Source organism: Arctopsyche grandis, chromosome 6 (genome assembly GCF_051622035.1).
Source record: "Arctopsyche grandis isolate Sample6627 chromosome 6, ASM5162203v2, whole genome shotgun sequence".
In the NCBI taxonomy this organism is placed as follows: domain Eukaryota; kingdom Metazoa; phylum Arthropoda; class Insecta; order Trichoptera; family Hydropsychidae; genus Arctopsyche; species Arctopsyche grandis.
The window spans coordinates 6,593,424-6,611,641 of record NC_135360.1 but is presented as its reverse complement, the minus strand read 5'-3'; the positions used below and the strand labels follow the sequence as shown (position 1 = coordinate 6,611,641).

Below are 18,218 nucleotides of genomic sequence, written 5' to 3'. Positions count from 1 at the left end.
CTTGGCTTAGAACCTTTATAAGTACATATTTATAACTAATGCGTCATTAGTGGCGTATGAATGTAAAATATTTAAAAAATGTTGCACAAAATCATTCAAAGTAGAGGAACATTGTATGCTTGCATTGTATCAATTTTAATCCTTGGCCCGGTGCTGCTGACCAGACCTTGGATACGTGATTCCAGGTCGATCGTTTCCTATCTCCTATTTCCCATATAGAGTGTGTCAATATATCTGATTTTATTTAAATGGTTCCAAAAAATAGACAACCTTGCAAAATTTCGAGTTTTCAGCATCTCGGATTTGATGAATTATAAAAATTTTGAATTAAATTTATCCATAGATGTCTCTATGATGTTCTGTAAAATTGTTTATAATTGGCCAGGAAGGCGCATTGGGCCTTCCTGGTATATATATATATATATATATATATATATATATATATATATATATATATATATATATATATATATATATATATATATATATATATATATATATTGTTGCGTGGAGGGGTGGGTGGAGGATCCAAGTAAAAGGCCAACAGTCGTTTCACAGCATTTATTGATGATTAAGGAGATACACGCACTGGCAGTGCTCAGTCCAGAATGACCTGATATCGCCTACGTACCGCCTTATAAAGGGTAGATCTCTCAGGACGTCTAATCTGTTAACCTGTTGTATAGTCACGTATTCGGATATGTATTTCCACGACATTGGGTCTCCCCGTACCGATTCTGAGAAAGGCCTAATAACGGTCATTGTTTAGCCTAAATGCACTTAGAGTCCAGATATAATCCTGGAAGTAAGTGCAATCACTTAGTTAATCCTATAACAGATAACCCTTGAACGGTCACATAGTCTCTGGGATTCTATTCGCTTAATCCGCGGCGTACGTAACAATATATTTATACAATAAAAATAAAAATAATGAGAAAAGCCAGTGGCATGGATTAGTGGTTAGCATATTATGCTTTCGAGTAGAGTGGTCACGGGTTCGAGTCCCGCTGCTGGCCAGACCTTGGTTTGTGAATCCAGCTCGATCGTTTTTTATCAGTTTGCCAACTTTTCTGATTATTCAGCATATTGAGGTTCGCCAATGTGATTAAAAAAATCGAAACACGAGAGTAGAGTAGCTGACATAGTGGAACAAGCAGAAAAGGCTAGAAAAATGGACAAAAAGTGGAGAAGACGATTGCTCGAATATGTTATGTGGTATGATCTTACAACCTATGTATGTATTAATGTATACATAGTACTCTTTCACCTCAAGTATTGTCTAATCTTAACTGTTTGAACGTACACTTCATTTTAAAATTATTGATATTTTCTCTTAGACCTATCGCTCATTATTTATGAGACTTTCAATATCTTTGTTGCTACCAGACTCTACAGTTATATATTCTGTTCAATTCTATCTACTATAACTTATACTTATACAAATTTCTAATACAATTGTTATATAAGACGATAGTCAATGACCCGTTGAAATCCAAACTATTATTTTTAATAATCTTTATTGCTATAGCTGCATTTTGTCTCACGACACGTGTAACCCTCAAATATTATTATCACTATTTTATCTGTATGATTAATTATGTGTATCTACTCAATAATGTCTCGATACTCTCAAAGGATACATAAATCAAATACTAAAACTCGCTTACACGGGGATGCTATAAACTTGTGATTAAACTGCCAAACTGGTTACCTGTATCTGTAAATAGTAATTTGTGTTCGAGACTTTCATCATGCATCTTCTTAAACATGTCTGCATAGATCTCGCTAACACAAACTGCTTCTTTTGGGACATAAAATATAAACATCAAAATTGTTTATAAATTATACCATCTCCAACTCGTCCCCGTAACAAATGGTAACCAACAAGATCCAAGAAATACAAAGTGTCACTCAAAACTTGAAAAGCTTTCAATAAGCATTGACATACAAATAAGCATATGAAAGTATTCAAATAAAACAATCGAATAAAATGTATATTTTTTTTATTAGTATATATAATTTTTTATTGTACAAGATGAAAAATAACATTTTTGTTGTTGTTTAATTTCAATTTTTTAATACATAGTTTAATATGATCGACAGATTATACACAGGGTGAACGTAATTGATTTGAAAGGTGTTGTGCAGCAAAAACGTCGCATATAATACAACGTAATATTACATATACAATGCATTCAATGGATGCACGCTTTAAACAATAACAATGTGTCCACACGTCACGATGTAATATCAAATGTAATAATAAAAAAAATCAGCAGCCGTGTCGATATATGTACAACTACATATTCATACTGAGATCACACTTGAATAGATATTCGCATTATTATGTATATAATAACTTTTGTTTGTTCCATTTCCAAGTCCAAAATTTAGCTAACAATTAAATGTTGCAGTAGTTGGCCAGTGTTTACACAGTTATTGGCCGCTTGTTTTTTTTTTAATATAAGAACCCTGTGACGTTACTGAAAACTTTTTGTGCCCTTGATGATGCTTTCGCTCACTATTGATTGATTTATGGCAATGTGTATTAATTTGCCGTTTTTTTATGGCCAAAAACCAACTATACACTGGCCTATGAATATAAAGTTTGTCTTATTCACTTGTTTTTTTTTTTATTTCAAATTTAAATTACATACATAAATCATTAGACTCATAATAGACAGATTTGATAATTGTAAAATAATAAAAAAAAATACCGAAATCAATTTTGGACTTTGAAATAAAGCGAAAAAAAATTAGTAATTAAAAAGTGTAATAATAATTTTTATTCATAATAAAAATGCATATTATTTAAAATAAAATTCAATTTTTTTTTTTTTTGTGCATGTGTATGTATGAATATTTGGTTCAATACAAAGTGTACACCGTACACAATTAATATAATCAATTAAAAAAAGTATATTTTCGTGACATTTGAGATCATAAATGATTAATAATTATAAAAATAAAATTTTATTCATATCGTACGATTTAATTAATTCCGCATTTCGGCTCCAAAAGTATCAAGGATAAAATATCCACATACAAATGAGATTTTAGACTTGGATTTTTTAACAATTTTAAGGGTTTGGTGCAAACGATCGACAAGCGCCACACAGACTGAACCACAGATTAACTGGATGGCTGCTTTAAACGCAATTGTCGTCTTCTCGAATGACAGATTGCACATCAGATGACGAGTAACCTTTCGATGTGCACAGATGCAATTATTAAAATTGAGTTGGATCTTTCTGGCGAGTTTAATAAGGCAAAATTTGGAACTAAAGTATCAGGCGCACAGAACGTATACAGGGTAGGTATGTCGGGACTTTGGGTAGATTTCACTTAGTGTAAGTGCGAGCAGTGCGCACGCATAAGGTACACGTACAGTTAATCTGTGCTTCAGTCTGTCTGGCGCTTGTCGATCGTTTGCACCGCATCGCAATTTTAGAATCAACTTCGAAAAGAGAAATATTAAAAAAAATATATTTCACCGCTTTAAACCCGCATTTCTACAGTATACAGATTTAACATAGGCTTTTTTTAGATCCGAAACGCAAAATGAATCGCCGAATGTGTATAAGCGTAACGATAAAATGAGTAATTTAATAATAATACGTATTTTCAATGTTTTAAAAAAATAACTATAACTATACAGAAACATAATATAATAGTATTATCGTCGCATCAAACATTTGTATGGCAGTTGGGTTATTAAAAAGTCATACAATTATATTTTACTGGCCATAAACAATGTTGTATTTTTGTTTCATTTATATAAATGTATATAAAATAATCACATAAATTCTATAATAATATCCTATACATATATGGGGTTCATTTACTGTTAATTTGACTTTTTCGTTTGACAAATACATACATATGGATAAATCAAAAACGTAATACTGTTTGAGTATTAAACATATACATATGTATAATATACATATATATATGATTTACACATGCACTTATAGTATATATGTACGTATAATACGCTATTATATAATAAAAATAAAAAAATAGTATAAATGGCCACGATTCGAAATCTACATTAAAAAAATATTTGGTTAAAAGCGAAAATAATAAAAAAAAAATATATATATATATATATATAAAATAGATATGCCAATATAAAGTGAATATTATGTATATAATGATAATAATAAAAGCATACCATTCGAGAGGTGTTCCATTTGAAAACCTTAGCGATAAAAATACTATGTAGCTTATGAATTATATACAGAGTTTGAAGCCTTTGAGGCTTCGTCCGACAAACGGTGCCGTAGAACGGTGACTTAGAAATGATTTTTTATTTTTATTTTTCAATATTCTTTACACGACTAACGCAACTCATTTTCGCACAAACATCACATCACATCTTGTCAATTAAGCGAGTTCGAAATCAGAAGATAAGCACACACACAGGAACACGTCAGTATAAAAAGTTCCGATACACGTTTCGTACAACTACATACATTACACCAAATTCGCATCGCAAAATTCCGACTTAAAAAAGTCCTCGAGACTTGAAAGCACACGTTAAACCAGTGGACGAGGAAGATTCGACGAACTTAACCGTTTGGAGGGTGAAAAATTCAAAATTCAAAATTCCTACACACTACGAACTCTAGATTTTTGTACATATGTACACACAAAGTAAAATGTACATTATGTATCGTTAAAAAAATAAATTGTTTTCGAGAAAAGGTTCGTAAGGCAAAATATGGTGTTCTCTTTAAATTTTCATCACGTGTATATAAGGGTGAGTTGAGGGTTGGAAGGAGAAGGGTGACCGTGTTTGCGTATCACTCGATTTCATCTTAAAACTACCGACTTAACAAAAAAAAAAAAAAACTCGAAGATTAATTCTCATCTCGATCACATGACTCAGTCAATATTAAAATTATTAAAAAAAAAAAGCAATTATCATATATATAATATTATAATGACTAAATACTAGGTATTGCAAAAATAAATTGAAATGTGTCAATATAGCTATTATATAGGTAGAGTGTCGTCAATCCATTTCATCCGAAGACATTCAAAAGAGGCCGTCACATGACAGGCCGTTTCTAATACCGGGCCCAATACTAACCATCTATGAATCATAGTATTCTCTTCAAAATCATAATATCAGAAAATACTGGATCCAAATTGAACGGAATTGGTTTAATATCAAAAAAATGTAATCAGTAAAATCGCATCGATTGTAAATTACATCATCATAAAAATTGTAATGATTGTTTCTTTTCTACATAAAACATATGTTTCTAAGAATCAAGATCAGGCCTGTCTTAGCTGAGAATGTCACAATCGCGTCAATTCAAATCAATTGATTTTTTATGGTTGTGGCTATTTGCAGGTACTATATATGCGACAGGCGCAAAGCCTTCTGCGCATGCGCGTGAACTGTCACTGTCAGCGTGTTTACTGATAAAATATTGTTTTAAACCTCTTAAGATTTAGTTCGAACTCGTAAAGTGACGTAGTATGAACGATTGATTAAACATATAAGATTAAAATAATGAACGATTGATTAAACAAGTCTAGCATAGTTTAAATGTAAGAAATTATAATCGGATTATAAGTTCATGCGCATGCGCAAAAGGTTTTGCGCCTGTCGCAGATATAATACCTGCAAATAGCCAATAATTCGCAGATATAGAACCGCAAATAACCACAACCATTTTGGTTATATTGTAAATACTCCGTTGAATTCTTCACAAGTCGAAATCTATTAAAATTGCTATAATAGATCAATACTTTTCAAAACAATAACAATATATGTATAATAATAAAAAATAAAAAATAAGTTTGCAAATACATATGTTGTATATATGCAAACGAATATTTTGATAGGTAGATATAATAAAAATTTTTCGCCTCTCGGCTAAAACTATATAATAATAAAATTCGTCTAATGTTATTGTTGGCTAAATATAACTTAACGCATTATTAAATAATTAATAATTTAAAAAAATTATTTGAATTTTTTTTTGTAAATATAACTTTTTTCATTTTTACTCATATGTGTATGTAAATAGACGTAGTTCTGTAAAAAGGACCCAGTCCACACGAGTAACCAAATATAATCATGCGAAAGATATTATATATAAAATTTTGATAAAGGCGGCAACACCGGTATTAGATTTAACCACAAAAATCATAACGTTTATCGATTTATTGAAGTTATAATACAAGCCGAGTCCAATTTTTCAACGATAAGTTCATCAATTCATTAACATATACATATGTATGTATATTACAAGGTACATATTTCATTATTAGATTTGGATCCTTTTTGCAAATATACATCTGTATATATGTATATGTGTAGGTACATGTATAAAAGAAAATGTATCATTATTTTCAGCAGTACAAAAAATACACATTCTACAATTTGAAAATATTCAAATATTGTTTTTTTTTTTTTAAATTTCTTTTGTTTTATTTTTGAAAATTACTAGCTAATATTGAATATCTTTTTTTTGTGTATGTAATTTGTTAAGCGCTAACGATTCATCATTATTTATGTCGTTCGATTCTAGAAAAGCTCAACGCCAAAATGAGACGTTCATTTGGTATATCAAAAAATTATTCAGTGATTTCATAACCAATATCCGGCTGCTTGGAAAGCCTGGCATACAGCCCTACTGGCATTTCAAATAACAGTGCATTTTTGATAAATCCACACTAAATAAATGTGCTACATGTCACAATTATTTAAACCTTATTGATTATTTAACATTCACCAGCCTGTGATATTCAAATAGTTGACAGTTAGCGATCATTTAATAGAAATTAAATAATATAATATAACAAGGTCGCTATGAAGGCATTGATTTTTAATCAGTGCTATTGGAAATGTACATGAGTTGACATTGCAGTGGCCCGTGGGATTTTTTGTTATCAACTATACTCTTGTTCGCAACTTGTGTATGTAGCCGAATGTGGTTATTACAAGATTTTAATGGATAGTATAATATTTAATAAAAAAAATATTTTAAACACTGACATTTTCCACACTACATTATTATCGATAAATGAATATCATTTCTGATTTTGCCAACTGTACATATGTTTATGTTAGAAATCAAAATGGCCGACTATTAAACCTGCCAATTCATGCCGACAATATATGTATAGGTTTGTTACTGAGAGTTCGCGTGAACAAATGTGCTTGTGCAGTGTCGGTGAATAGGTGTATAGTATGCTGTCATTCTGCATTCAATACTAAAAAGACGCTCTGTCCCTTTCGCGCGCTTCTGTTTGAGTATGAGAGCGCGCCAACTCTCAGTAACAGACCTGTTTGTACACATATATTTTGGATATATACATTTTTTTTGTATACATATATATATATACAAAACTTAAATGAACGACACAAAATACGTTGACCTGATTAGAACCGAAACCGCGCACGTATAGTATACAAAACTTCACCACACGTGTATATATAGAGTGCATATAATATACATAACATCACTTTATTAGTAAGTTCGCTAACTAACGATTAATTTGAAACCTAATAATGATTCTCACCTGAAACATGATTGACATAATACACATTACATAATAAAGATAGTTGTGATATTATTACGGTATTGCATTGCAAAAAAAAAATCATTATAAACTATTTCCGAACATCATTCGATCGTCGTAGAGGCTGAGCCTGTTCGACGCCGTCTTGCTGCTCTCTTTCGCCGAGCCTGTTCTGCGTATCCTCGAACCGAGGCTGCCGCGCATCTTCCTCACCGACGGTGGTACATCACCCGGCGTCTTGATCCTGCTCGCCGGGTCTTTGAGGCGGGTAAGATCGGCCGACGACGAGAACAACTCGCTGACCAGCTCGAGCGAGTGCTGCCTCGACAGATTCTGCTTGATGCTCAGCGGCCGGAAGCCGTTCGAGTTCCTCTTCGGCGCTTCTTCCGGCAGAGTAACGTCTTCATCACTAGACGTATCCTCTCCGTTGCATTTAGTATTAGAATTTAGGGTCTTTTCACTGTCGTTGGCGTCATCGTTAGAATCGACAGAACCAGCCTGCTTGTTCAGGTCGACGCCATCGTCCCGACATACGGAAAGTCGGAATTTACGATTCCGATGATTGATAGAAGCCGCGTCTTTGGCTAGGAGTAACGGTTGATTGTCTGTTTTGAAGTCCGACATGTCGTTCTTTAAGTTTTCGTACTTGCTTTTGCCGTATTTGCTGCACAAGCTGGAAAAGCTCTCGGCCGCTATTTTAGATAGTCCGCTGCCGCTTTCTTGGATGGACTGCGACGAAGACAACGCCTTGTTCTTTTTATTGGAATCGTGACTAGATTTGGCGTCGTACCGTTGCCTCATCGTGATCTTAGACCCACCATTCTCCGACAGTAATAACATATGCTCGTCTTCGCTATTACTAGAATAGTCAATACCTAATCCATTCTCGGCAGCATCGTCGTCTTTATTATACTTGCAAAAGTTTCCGACTTCAAACTCACCACTGTAAGAGTTCCGATTACATTTCTTAAATGAATCCTCGGTTTTGCTATCTGACTCATCGTTACAACTATACCGTTGCTTAGACGTATTGACTTTAGGTGGCAATTCAATATTGTTCCGATGCTGCCACTCAGCGACATCGTTACTCGGTTTTGTATTGTAAACGGCCGGTTTCGGTACTATGACTGCGAATACCTGATTGGGCGTTTTTGCACTTTCGATGGCATAAGCCGGTAGTTCTTTATAACCGGCTATTATACTGTCGGATCCGATCTTATCGTCGACTTTAATCATCATGTTGTGAGAAATGGTGCGGTTGGGCGGCGATATTGCGCACATGTTGTTTTCTAAATAGTTCAAATTTTTACTAGTAGATGTACCGGTCTCGTTCTGCAGTCTCTCCGTTGGAGCGGCGCTGGTTACGACGACGGAATCCAAACCTGGCAGACTGGAAGGCCTATCGACGCAAGGATCGCTCGCATCGGAATTATCCCTGTTCAACTTACCCTTGGTGTCATTCAAAACTACGGACGTAATAAACTTACCGTTTGTCGTGTTCATATTATTAACAGGCTTTCCATTCGATAATACCAAATTAACTTCAGTCTCTAAAGGCACTGGTTGATTTTGAACAGACTTTTTCTTAAACAACTTCGAGTCCAGGAAGTCTCTCAAGCGTTTGGTACCCCAACGAGGCTGACTCACCTCTTGGAGCATGTTGCTCCGCTTGGCAGGATACCCGTATGGGTTACCTTCGGCGTTCGGAAACACAGCACCGTTGACATCTCCGCTGACGTCGTTTTGAACATAGCCTATAGGTGTGACGGGACGAGCCATCTGTCGAAATTCGATCTGGTCGTCGTGGCTCGGAACCTCTTGTGGAGCCGAATAGGTATTCTGGTAATTCCTATTAGGGTGTCGTCCAAAATTTGCAACACTCACGGTGTGTTCTTCAGGCCGGGAAAAATCTTGCGGCGCATTCTGGATATTCTGCACCAAATTTGAGTGTTCAACTCGGATGTAATTGTTAGAACCATAGTCGGTATTGGGCAGAGCTGTCGGCGAATTGGACGGCATGTCTTTTAGTGATTTGTCGATGAGCCTATCATCGTACCCGACTGATGCTAGATTTCGTTCCAAACACGGATTCCTACCTTGGTGAGGCTGTAGCGGTAATTTCTGTAATACATTGGCCTGAAAGTCTATTAGATTCGCATTCGACACAACCGACGATGTTATATTGGAGTTTTTATCTTCACACGAACCCGGACTGTGCCAATTCGGCGTACTATCTAAAATTGTGAAACATAATACATTGAAAAAACTTATATACATTTTTAAATTAAATACATTTATATTATATATCCTTACCATGGTGTTGAGTGGGCGGTCTTAAATCATTACTATTGATGGTTGGTGATGGAGCAGGTCGCATGCTTTTAAGATCAGTCAAACGTTCCACGACACAAACAGCGGTCAATCTAAAATCCAAATCAAATTAAAGAACAAATTCAGAATATATGCATTGCAAAATCATCGGCAGATATTCACCTTGCATCTGCATCGTGATCCCAACAGTCTTCACAAGTATCACGTGCTAGTCTTGTAGCACGAATGGACAGCATACGAGTGGAAAACAACGGTCGAGCTTTGTGTCTTCCAACTACTACTTGCATACGTTCCAACGTCGGCTGGTCACCTTTAATAAACAATATTTATTGAAAAATTTTCCCCGTCCACTTCAAATCTATCAATTTCCATACTTTCAGTCTCACATAGATATAGTTGAAGATTTAACGACATTAAAAGTACACAAAACTCACCGACTTCGGCTTGAAACGGTGGAGCGTAAGCCAACGGACCGGGCGCTCTATGCAACGTACTGCACCGTGAGAGCAATTCCCAAAGCACGAGTGCCAAAGCGTAGACGTCGACGGCTCGTAGTGAAGCTGCACACCTTCTCAGATCGAGGGCACCTTCGAGAGCTTCCGGCGCCAAATAACGAAGGGTTCCGGCCTCTTGTATTCTGTGATTTTGAGGTTGCGTCGGATGAGACTTGACATCGGGCAGAGACATAGCCAATCCCAGGTCACCAAGACAGCACGACAGATCAGCTCGTACTACGATATTAGACGAATTGACGTCTCTATGCACTATGCAAGGTTTGTATTGACCTGAAATTGATTATAAATAGTATTCATATTATACTTTTAGATCACTTTCGATAATCCAATGTAGATATGAAGCTCACCGTCTTTATCGATATGTGTGTGCAAATGGGCCAGAGCCGAAGCGATTCCGAGCGCCATGTTCGTGTAAACTTCCCAATCTAGCGTGTGATCAATAAGGAAATTTCGCAGAGAACCGAGTGGCGCCAATTGCAAGACCAACAGATGCTCTGATGGGCCTTCCAGCGTAGGCCGTGTATCACAACCTGACAGTAGACAACAATTTCATATGTAAATTTCGTTATATGTAAATCTATTTAAACGTGCTAGTAAAAATGTGTGGTACCAAAATATTGTAAGAGATTTGGATGACGCATGTGAGGCATGGAGTAGAGATCTCTTTCCCTAGCCCATAAGGTCATTCGAGATGCTGGCAACGCTTTTACAGCAACTGGTACACCGCCTAGAGAGCCACGCCATACTTTTGCATGTTTACCAGAACCTATCAAATAAAAAATGGTTAAATAGCACAATCTTCTTTGAATTGAAGTACAAAAGAACAATTTTATAATAATAGTAGCGGCTCTAGGCTTTAAAGTGTTGCAGTAATGCAGTATGACTTTATTTAAAATTGCAGTATGACTATCGCCATACTTAATTTTCCGCCCATTGTGAATGTTAATGATGCACTTCCCCATCTTGCGAGTAATATGAACAAATTTTTATCAGATATATATCGAACACCAAAGACTGTGGCGGAAAATAATAAAGTATGGCGATGGCCATATTGTTGCGTAGAGGTGGGTTCATAATCCAAATTAGCTTTACAGCATTTATTCAATGATTCCAGAGGTCCATACGAAACCGTCGCTCACTCCAGAATCATCTGATCTACAGTGTGTGCCTCCTTATAAAGGACAAGTTGCACACCGCAGCTTCCCCGATCCATTTTTGTATCTATTGTCTAGGCATGTAAAGGTCTACCGTGGTGAGTCTATTGTTTACGCACGCACTCGCCCAGGTCTGTGAGAACTCCAGCATATCCTTTGTTCGGGCACTTACTGAGTCCCGTTAGCTTAATCCGGGGTTTCTATTGTTCACCCACGAATGCAATTAGAGATACTCTCTCTCTTGTTCCTATGTTACAGTATTAATTATTTTCACCACTTCTATAATTATTACATTTCTCTGTACATGAGGCATAGCTTCTATCATTATTTATATAAGAACTAGCTGAACCCGGCATGCGTTTCAGTAACAAACTACTACTTGTGATAAACTTACTACTTATGATGATAATTTAACACATTTGAAATTATTCAATCGTTTGTTTATTTTACCCTAACAACGCAGGTGGCGAGGCGAACACATTTGATGTTATTGTGTTGCAATGCCACTCGTTCCTGCTTTCCCGTTCCCATTACCGTTTTTGGGCGATTTTTTTACAGAAACCATCGCGGTCATGCACACAATAACTCATGTAAGTTTCATCGCAATTGGTAGAATGGTATAGGAACGCATACGTGACAGACAGACACACAGACAAACATTGATTTTTATATAAATAGATTTCCAGGCAAAGTTAGGTATGTCTACTAATGTTTAGTAACTTAAAAATATGTATTATTTATTGACGATTGAAGGTTTTTTCCAGAACTTTTTTAGAATTGGGTAGCAATTGAGATAATATTTGGTTCTGCAAGAGCCCTACGACATGTTCAAGTTTGTGTCACCATTCATGTTGGTGGCGACTACTTTACTTCCTTCCCGCCCGTCAAATTAAACACTTGTGTCTACAACAATACCATCATTTCATTCCTTTCACTCTCATAGCTCCCATAGACCAAAACTTTGACAATCCCTGAACCATACTTTGCCTGAACATTGAAAATTTTCTTTAATTCAGCTTAAATATACCTATATTATCGTGAAGCTTAAGATTATCGACGCAAGTAGCACTGCACGAAAATCCAGGTCCTCCAGTTTCCACATTGCTCCCAATATCGTTCCCTGAAAAATAAATTCAAACATTCATTACAACCGCCGTCAGAGTCTACCAATCGTTTTAATGAAGACAAGATTTCTACCGTCAACGTTGGCTTCTTTTTCAGTGGTGAAACACTTCGAAATGATGTATATCAAAGTGAACACGGCGAGTACAACGAGAACGATCGCAGCGATCGGTATAATGTACTGGTATTCAGATTTGGTAACGTTCACTATCGGACTCACCGACATGATGCCAATGGGTACGACTGAAACATAAACACATCGTTGTCAATTTTTGCACTGTACATTCAAACGATCGTTCGCTAAAGAGACTATCAGTACGTGGATCATATGGAGGCAGCGAAGACGTCGGAGACACGTTGCAAAATTGCGATTTGCAACAGCAGAATTTGGTCGTCAGGTCGGCGCGAGACGGTGGCTTGTCCATGCGACACTCATTGGCCTTGCATGGATCGTGCCTGTCGGATAATTCCCAGCATCCTGCGATTGGAATCACATTAAAAACGGTCGGAACGCTTATGAAAGAGTATGGTGGAGAGATATAAACCTTGGCCGAGGATAGTGATGTCGCCATTTTGCGGATTTTCAGTCCATAAAGCGTAGCAATAGCTGGTCATAGGAGGGCAATGCTCGCCTTTTATAACTCCGACTCCGGGTACGGTGAAATTGCTTAAGATGGGTTCTCTGTTTTCTGAAATGACAATACAATATGATGAGAGTTACAGTATATTAAATAACATTTCTTCAACATATAACGAAAATACATTTGCAGACTTATGGAGGAACTACAGATTTTTACAACATTTGTATCCTATTATTAAAATGACCATGAGCAAGTCAACGATTTTATCTACCTTAGTGCTTTGATTTCAAGAGAAGGAGGATGCCAATCGGAAATCTGCAGATGAATATGAATGGCGAAAACGGCAATGATCAGTCTGACAAAGATATGGAAAAACCGTTCTACATATAATGAGAAAAACGAAAATCCGTCTAGTGTGATCTCTAGTGAACAGAGTGGTGAGTCGAGAAATGGACGTTAAAAAAGTAACAGTTACAACTGTTTAGCTTTTGAGTTGTGGAGGGGCGGTAGAAAGACGTGTTTGGACAGCTAGCTGTCATCGATTCAATCTGACACAAGATTCCGATGTAATTTTTAATGAATAATGAATAAACTCTGGCTAAATGTCGGAGACATTAACTTACTTCAATGTTAGCTAACCCCCATATGTTGGCAAAATATCAAAGCGACCTGAAGAGTAGAAGTGGTTCAAAATCAGATCACAATTTTTGGACGATCAGGATTATCATTGAACCAACAGAGTGAAACTAAAAAGCTTGTAAAAAAAATTGAAATTGACATGTTAAATGCCTTTGAAATGTGCTGCTGGACGACAAGATGTACAAACATCTACATCCTCAAAAAGCTGGCAGTTTCAGAGACTCCACAACATGTAGAAAAGGAATATTTCGAACCTTGGCCATATTGCCCGGAAGAAACTGGCAGTCTTTGGTACACTACTAGGAAGGCGACCAAGAGGACGGTCTCCCACAAAATGGTCAGATCAAATTAAATAACCGACAGGGTCGTCCTTAACCCTTTGCCCGCGGCAATAAATATAGCGAACAAGCCCTGTACGCCGCCTTTTTCGCGAATTTGGCAATCGAGTTTTCGACCTTAACCCTTTGCCCGCGTCACCAAATTTAGCGAACATGCCCTGTACGCGGATGCTTTTTTGCGGATTTTGTTATCGCGTTTTCGACTATAAATATAGATTGTAATATTTTTTTGAATTTTACAACCTATATTTATTTTTTTTGACTACTGCCATCTATTGAATTTGGTAAAGTATACATTTAGTAATATTTTCAACCAAGTTATAAAATTTTAACACAATAGACGGCTCTTATACAGGTTGGAACTTCTAAGACATCTATGCGTGTCTCGCGCGCTGAGGGCATGTTCGCTAGGACATGTATAGTAGTCGTACGCGGTGGAAAGGTTAAATACAGATTTTAATATTTACTCAAGTAACCAGATATGTTAATTAACACATAAAGTATTATTTTATACAATAAAATACATAATATATCTCGTAGTTTTGGATTAATTGTCAAATAATCATTCTTCATTAATTGAAGACGTGACGTCACATAAACGAGGTTTCAGTATGGTTCCACAAAAAACTAATTTTTGACTGGTATATATTCATTTTAAGCAAATTGAATAGATGGCATTCAACTCTCAGTAATATATTCAACCAATTTTGAACCTTTTGAAATAGGCGCATATAAGGCTCAAAATCCCGTGCAAAGTTTAGAAATTCTATGGAAGACAGCCGCACTACAGACTTGTCGCCCAAAGCTTCCATAGAAGACGGCCGCGAGCAAACGGTTAAACGCTGCTTTCAACTTTTCACAAGACCGGGAAGAGTGGAAGCGGATCGTCCACCAGATTCCAGGCGATAGAAATGTCCACAACGCATTGAGTGAACGAGAAAGAAGGTAGACTATGATGACTCTTACTTTATATTCCAGGTATCATATTTGAATTACATTCATCAATAGTAAAAGCGTCTGTATCTCCGTAGTGCCTCAACAAATCAAATTAATAAGTAAATTTAAGGTACTAGTATATATTAACCATATTCCTCATCGTCGAAATCATCGTCGTCATAATTGGACGTCAGAGCTCCGTCAACGGTGACGCGAGAAGTTCGAGCTACGGTGTTGAACTTGTGAGCGCACAGCTGACCGTGCGGCTTTTCATCAGTTGTCGACTTCTCAGTCGGTTTTGAATATTCATTTTCGATACTTTTCCTCCTGTGCAGTTTGATTTTGTCGTTCAGCTGTGGACTAGTATCGTTCGGTATATTTTCAGACTCGGATTCCGATCTGCTCTCGTCGATGTTGTGAGGAGTTCCGTCGTTGGTTTTGTCATCGGTGTGATCGGTCGAGTGGGCGTCACTGACGGGATATATGTGGGGTAAAGCCGACGCCAATTTTATGACTGTCGCCAAGACTAGTAAGCCGGTTAACCTCATATTGACTAGGTCGTGTTAACGTTAGAGAATGGGGGTCGGTTCAATTCATAGTCCTCGTCGAAACTCATGTGGGAATCTGAAATAATAAAAAATCATTTATTGTATTGCAATATCACTTTGGACATCAAGAGTTGGAATCGTTCAAGCATGAATAGTATCTGAAGATGTAATTAAAGCTCGAATTTGAATATTAAAAGGTAAAATAATTCGATTATCGCTATATTTTAAAGGGTTTGGTGATTACTAGTCAAATGCGAACCGGTCACAGGACAACCGGTCGCACTAGATCGGTCACACGTGATCACCCGTCACACTAAAACAGGTCACACCCTAAAACTGGTTACGAGAAAACTGGTCACACCCGAAAATTGGTCACAAAAAAACTGGTCACACCCAAAAATTAAAAATTGCTCGAATTTTTGGGTGTGATCAATTTTTGCGTGACAAATTTTCTCGTGACCAGTTTTAGTGTGACGGGTGATCACGTGTGACCGATCTAGAGCGACCGGTTGTCCTGTGACTGGTTAAACATATGACTAGTAGTCCGTTTACCATTTTAAAGATTAATCCTAAACCAAATATTTTTTTCCGATACACTCACTATGCTTCAAATAAGATTCTAGTTGGAAGTTTATTTTTTGAATGCTAGGATTTTTGTTTTTTCTCTTCTCAGAATTGTTCATTTTCATCTACATATAATAATAATAAACTTTAAAAACCCTATCGTCCATACATAGATAATGATAAATTTTAAATTAGAATAAATATGTATTAATATAACAATATTTGATGACAAGTTTGTTTTGAAATCATTTATTTATTATATGTATTTACAGAGCTACTATAAAATTGTAACTATGTAAATTATTTAGATTAATTTTGTCGAAGGCTAAAATTTTCAGTTCCAAAAACACTATTTCTGTTTGACTTAATTCACAAATTGCTATCACTTTTTTTAATTCGATATGTCCTGTCTTGGAAATGCAGAATAAGCGTATTAAACGCAAACATTATAGTTAAACGCAAAACATTATATTTAATGTTTTGCAATATATTTGTCGAAATGAAGAAAAGTGGACTTATGCTACTTTCAATTATAACGATTCATATACTGATTTCTTATTTTAATTATGTTGTACGATATTTTAATCTCAATAAGTGGAAAAGTGTGATTATTTTCATCTTAAAAATACACTAGGCCATCAATGCTTTATATAGAATAATGCGCACATATTGAAAATTTAAATAATTTCAAAACCATAAAACAAATGAAGTCGGAATATTATCTCAAAATAATTAGTACCGAGACGCTCTATTAGTATTCTAGTAGGGTTCGTACAAAATAATCGACCGACACTAACTAAATCGAACGGTACACTAATGACATACATTTTTTTTGTATAATTGGGTAGCGTTTCGTGTATATGTATATATTTGCACACAATCGTTCCGTTTATCTCGGGCGACCTTTATAATTGAAGTTATCGAATTTATATCTGTCGGTGACAATTCGTACACACACACACACACATATTTTTAATTTCGGTCTAATTGGAATCACGTTGGAGCATCGCGGGCGGCAATTAACCGCAAAACGACGATCATGTACGAACGATGAGATATCTGAAAAACAATTAGGCGCGAACATGATCAGCTGTCAAAGTGCATAGTAATTATACGAAATAAATGAAAATGATATTGATGATGTTCTTTTGTTTCGATTTGAAATTTGAAAGTGACAGGTGTGGTTTGATCGATGGTGATGAGGATACCTGAGTGAGCGGTGAGCGAGGGTTGCTGGCGGGTTGGGTCGGCCGGTTCGTCCTCTGCGGCCGCAGACACTTCCTCGCTGTTCTCTTCCTGGCGGGGAGTGAGGGCGGGTGGGGAGGGGTGGTGCGTGACGACGACGAGGAGGAGGAGGAGGAGAGCAGACGAACGAACGAATAGACGGCGGGCCGGCGCCGCCGCCGTCTCCCTCTCCCTCTCCCTCTCCGTCTCCCTCTTCCGCTCCCTTCCGTCCTGCCGCTGTGCCCCACTGCTGCCAACGTCGAACAACGCACTCGCATTCGGTCATTGGATTATTAGTCACATTGCGGTGGTCACAAAGACAACTTTTACCATTAAAATGGCGAATACGCAGTATTTGGCACTCAAGTTCTCGTTGGTATGATAGTTACAGAGAAATGTAATATTAATAGAAGTGGCTTTAGGTGTTATATTGTTGTCAAGTGACAGTTGTCCACGGACAGATCTAAATAATTTGAGCATCAGTCGTATTTGACGCTTGGTGCTCGACGTATGTCCGATAAAAACTTCTCTGTTTGTTTATATTGTTACGTACATCGCCGAGTAGTTGCAATCGGATTAGGCCGAGTAGCATCCCAGAGACTGTGTGACCGTTATAATCGGTTTCAAGGATTATATTGTGGCGGCTCGCTATACGACATGGTCGAGTTTGGTCACCTTCCTGCGAGTGGGCACCAACTCGATTGTGTTCGGAGTTAGCTACCTC

At 36.7% G+C, this 18,218-nt stretch overlaps 1 protein-coding gene across 1 annotated transcript; it reads right to left on the bottom strand.

Moving 5' to 3' along the window:
* Positions 1 to 6,004: 6,004 nt before the first annotated feature.
* On the bottom strand, positions 6,005 to 17,716 carry LOC143913915 (uncharacterized). The gene is made up of 12 exons (XM_077433973.1): positions 17,479 to 17,716; positions 15,307 to 15,782; positions 13,210 to 13,353; positions 12,984 to 13,142; positions 12,740 to 12,907; positions 12,570 to 12,662; positions 10,999 to 11,154; positions 10,736 to 10,918; positions 10,308 to 10,658; positions 10,036 to 10,183; positions 9,856 to 9,965; positions 6,005 to 9,776 (listed from the first exon to the last, which is right to left on the bottom strand). Exons 2-12 carry the CDS (start codon positions 15,704 to 15,706, stop codon positions 7,627 to 7,629), a joined length of 4,062 nt encoding a protein of 1,353 aa, XP_077290099.1. The 5' UTR covers positions 15,707 to 15,782; positions 17,479 to 17,716; the 3' UTR covers positions 6,005 to 7,626.
* Positions 17,717 to 18,218: the final 502 nt, after the last annotated feature.

Excerpts from the sequence above, each read along its gene's own strand:
- LOC143913915 (XM_077433973.1), bottom strand. The coding sequence starts at position 15,706 with ATGAGGTTAACCGGCTTACTAGTCTTGGCGACAGTCATAAAATTGGCG. Across the intron at positions 11,155-12,569 it reads TAAGCTTCACGATAATATAG|GTTCTGGTAAACATGCAAAA; the intron begins GTATATTTAAGC and ends TTTATTTGATAG. Across the intron at positions 10,919-10,998 it reads AAATCTCTTACAATATTTTG|GTTGTGATACACGGCCTACG; the intron begins GTACCACACATT and ends GTCTACTGTCAG.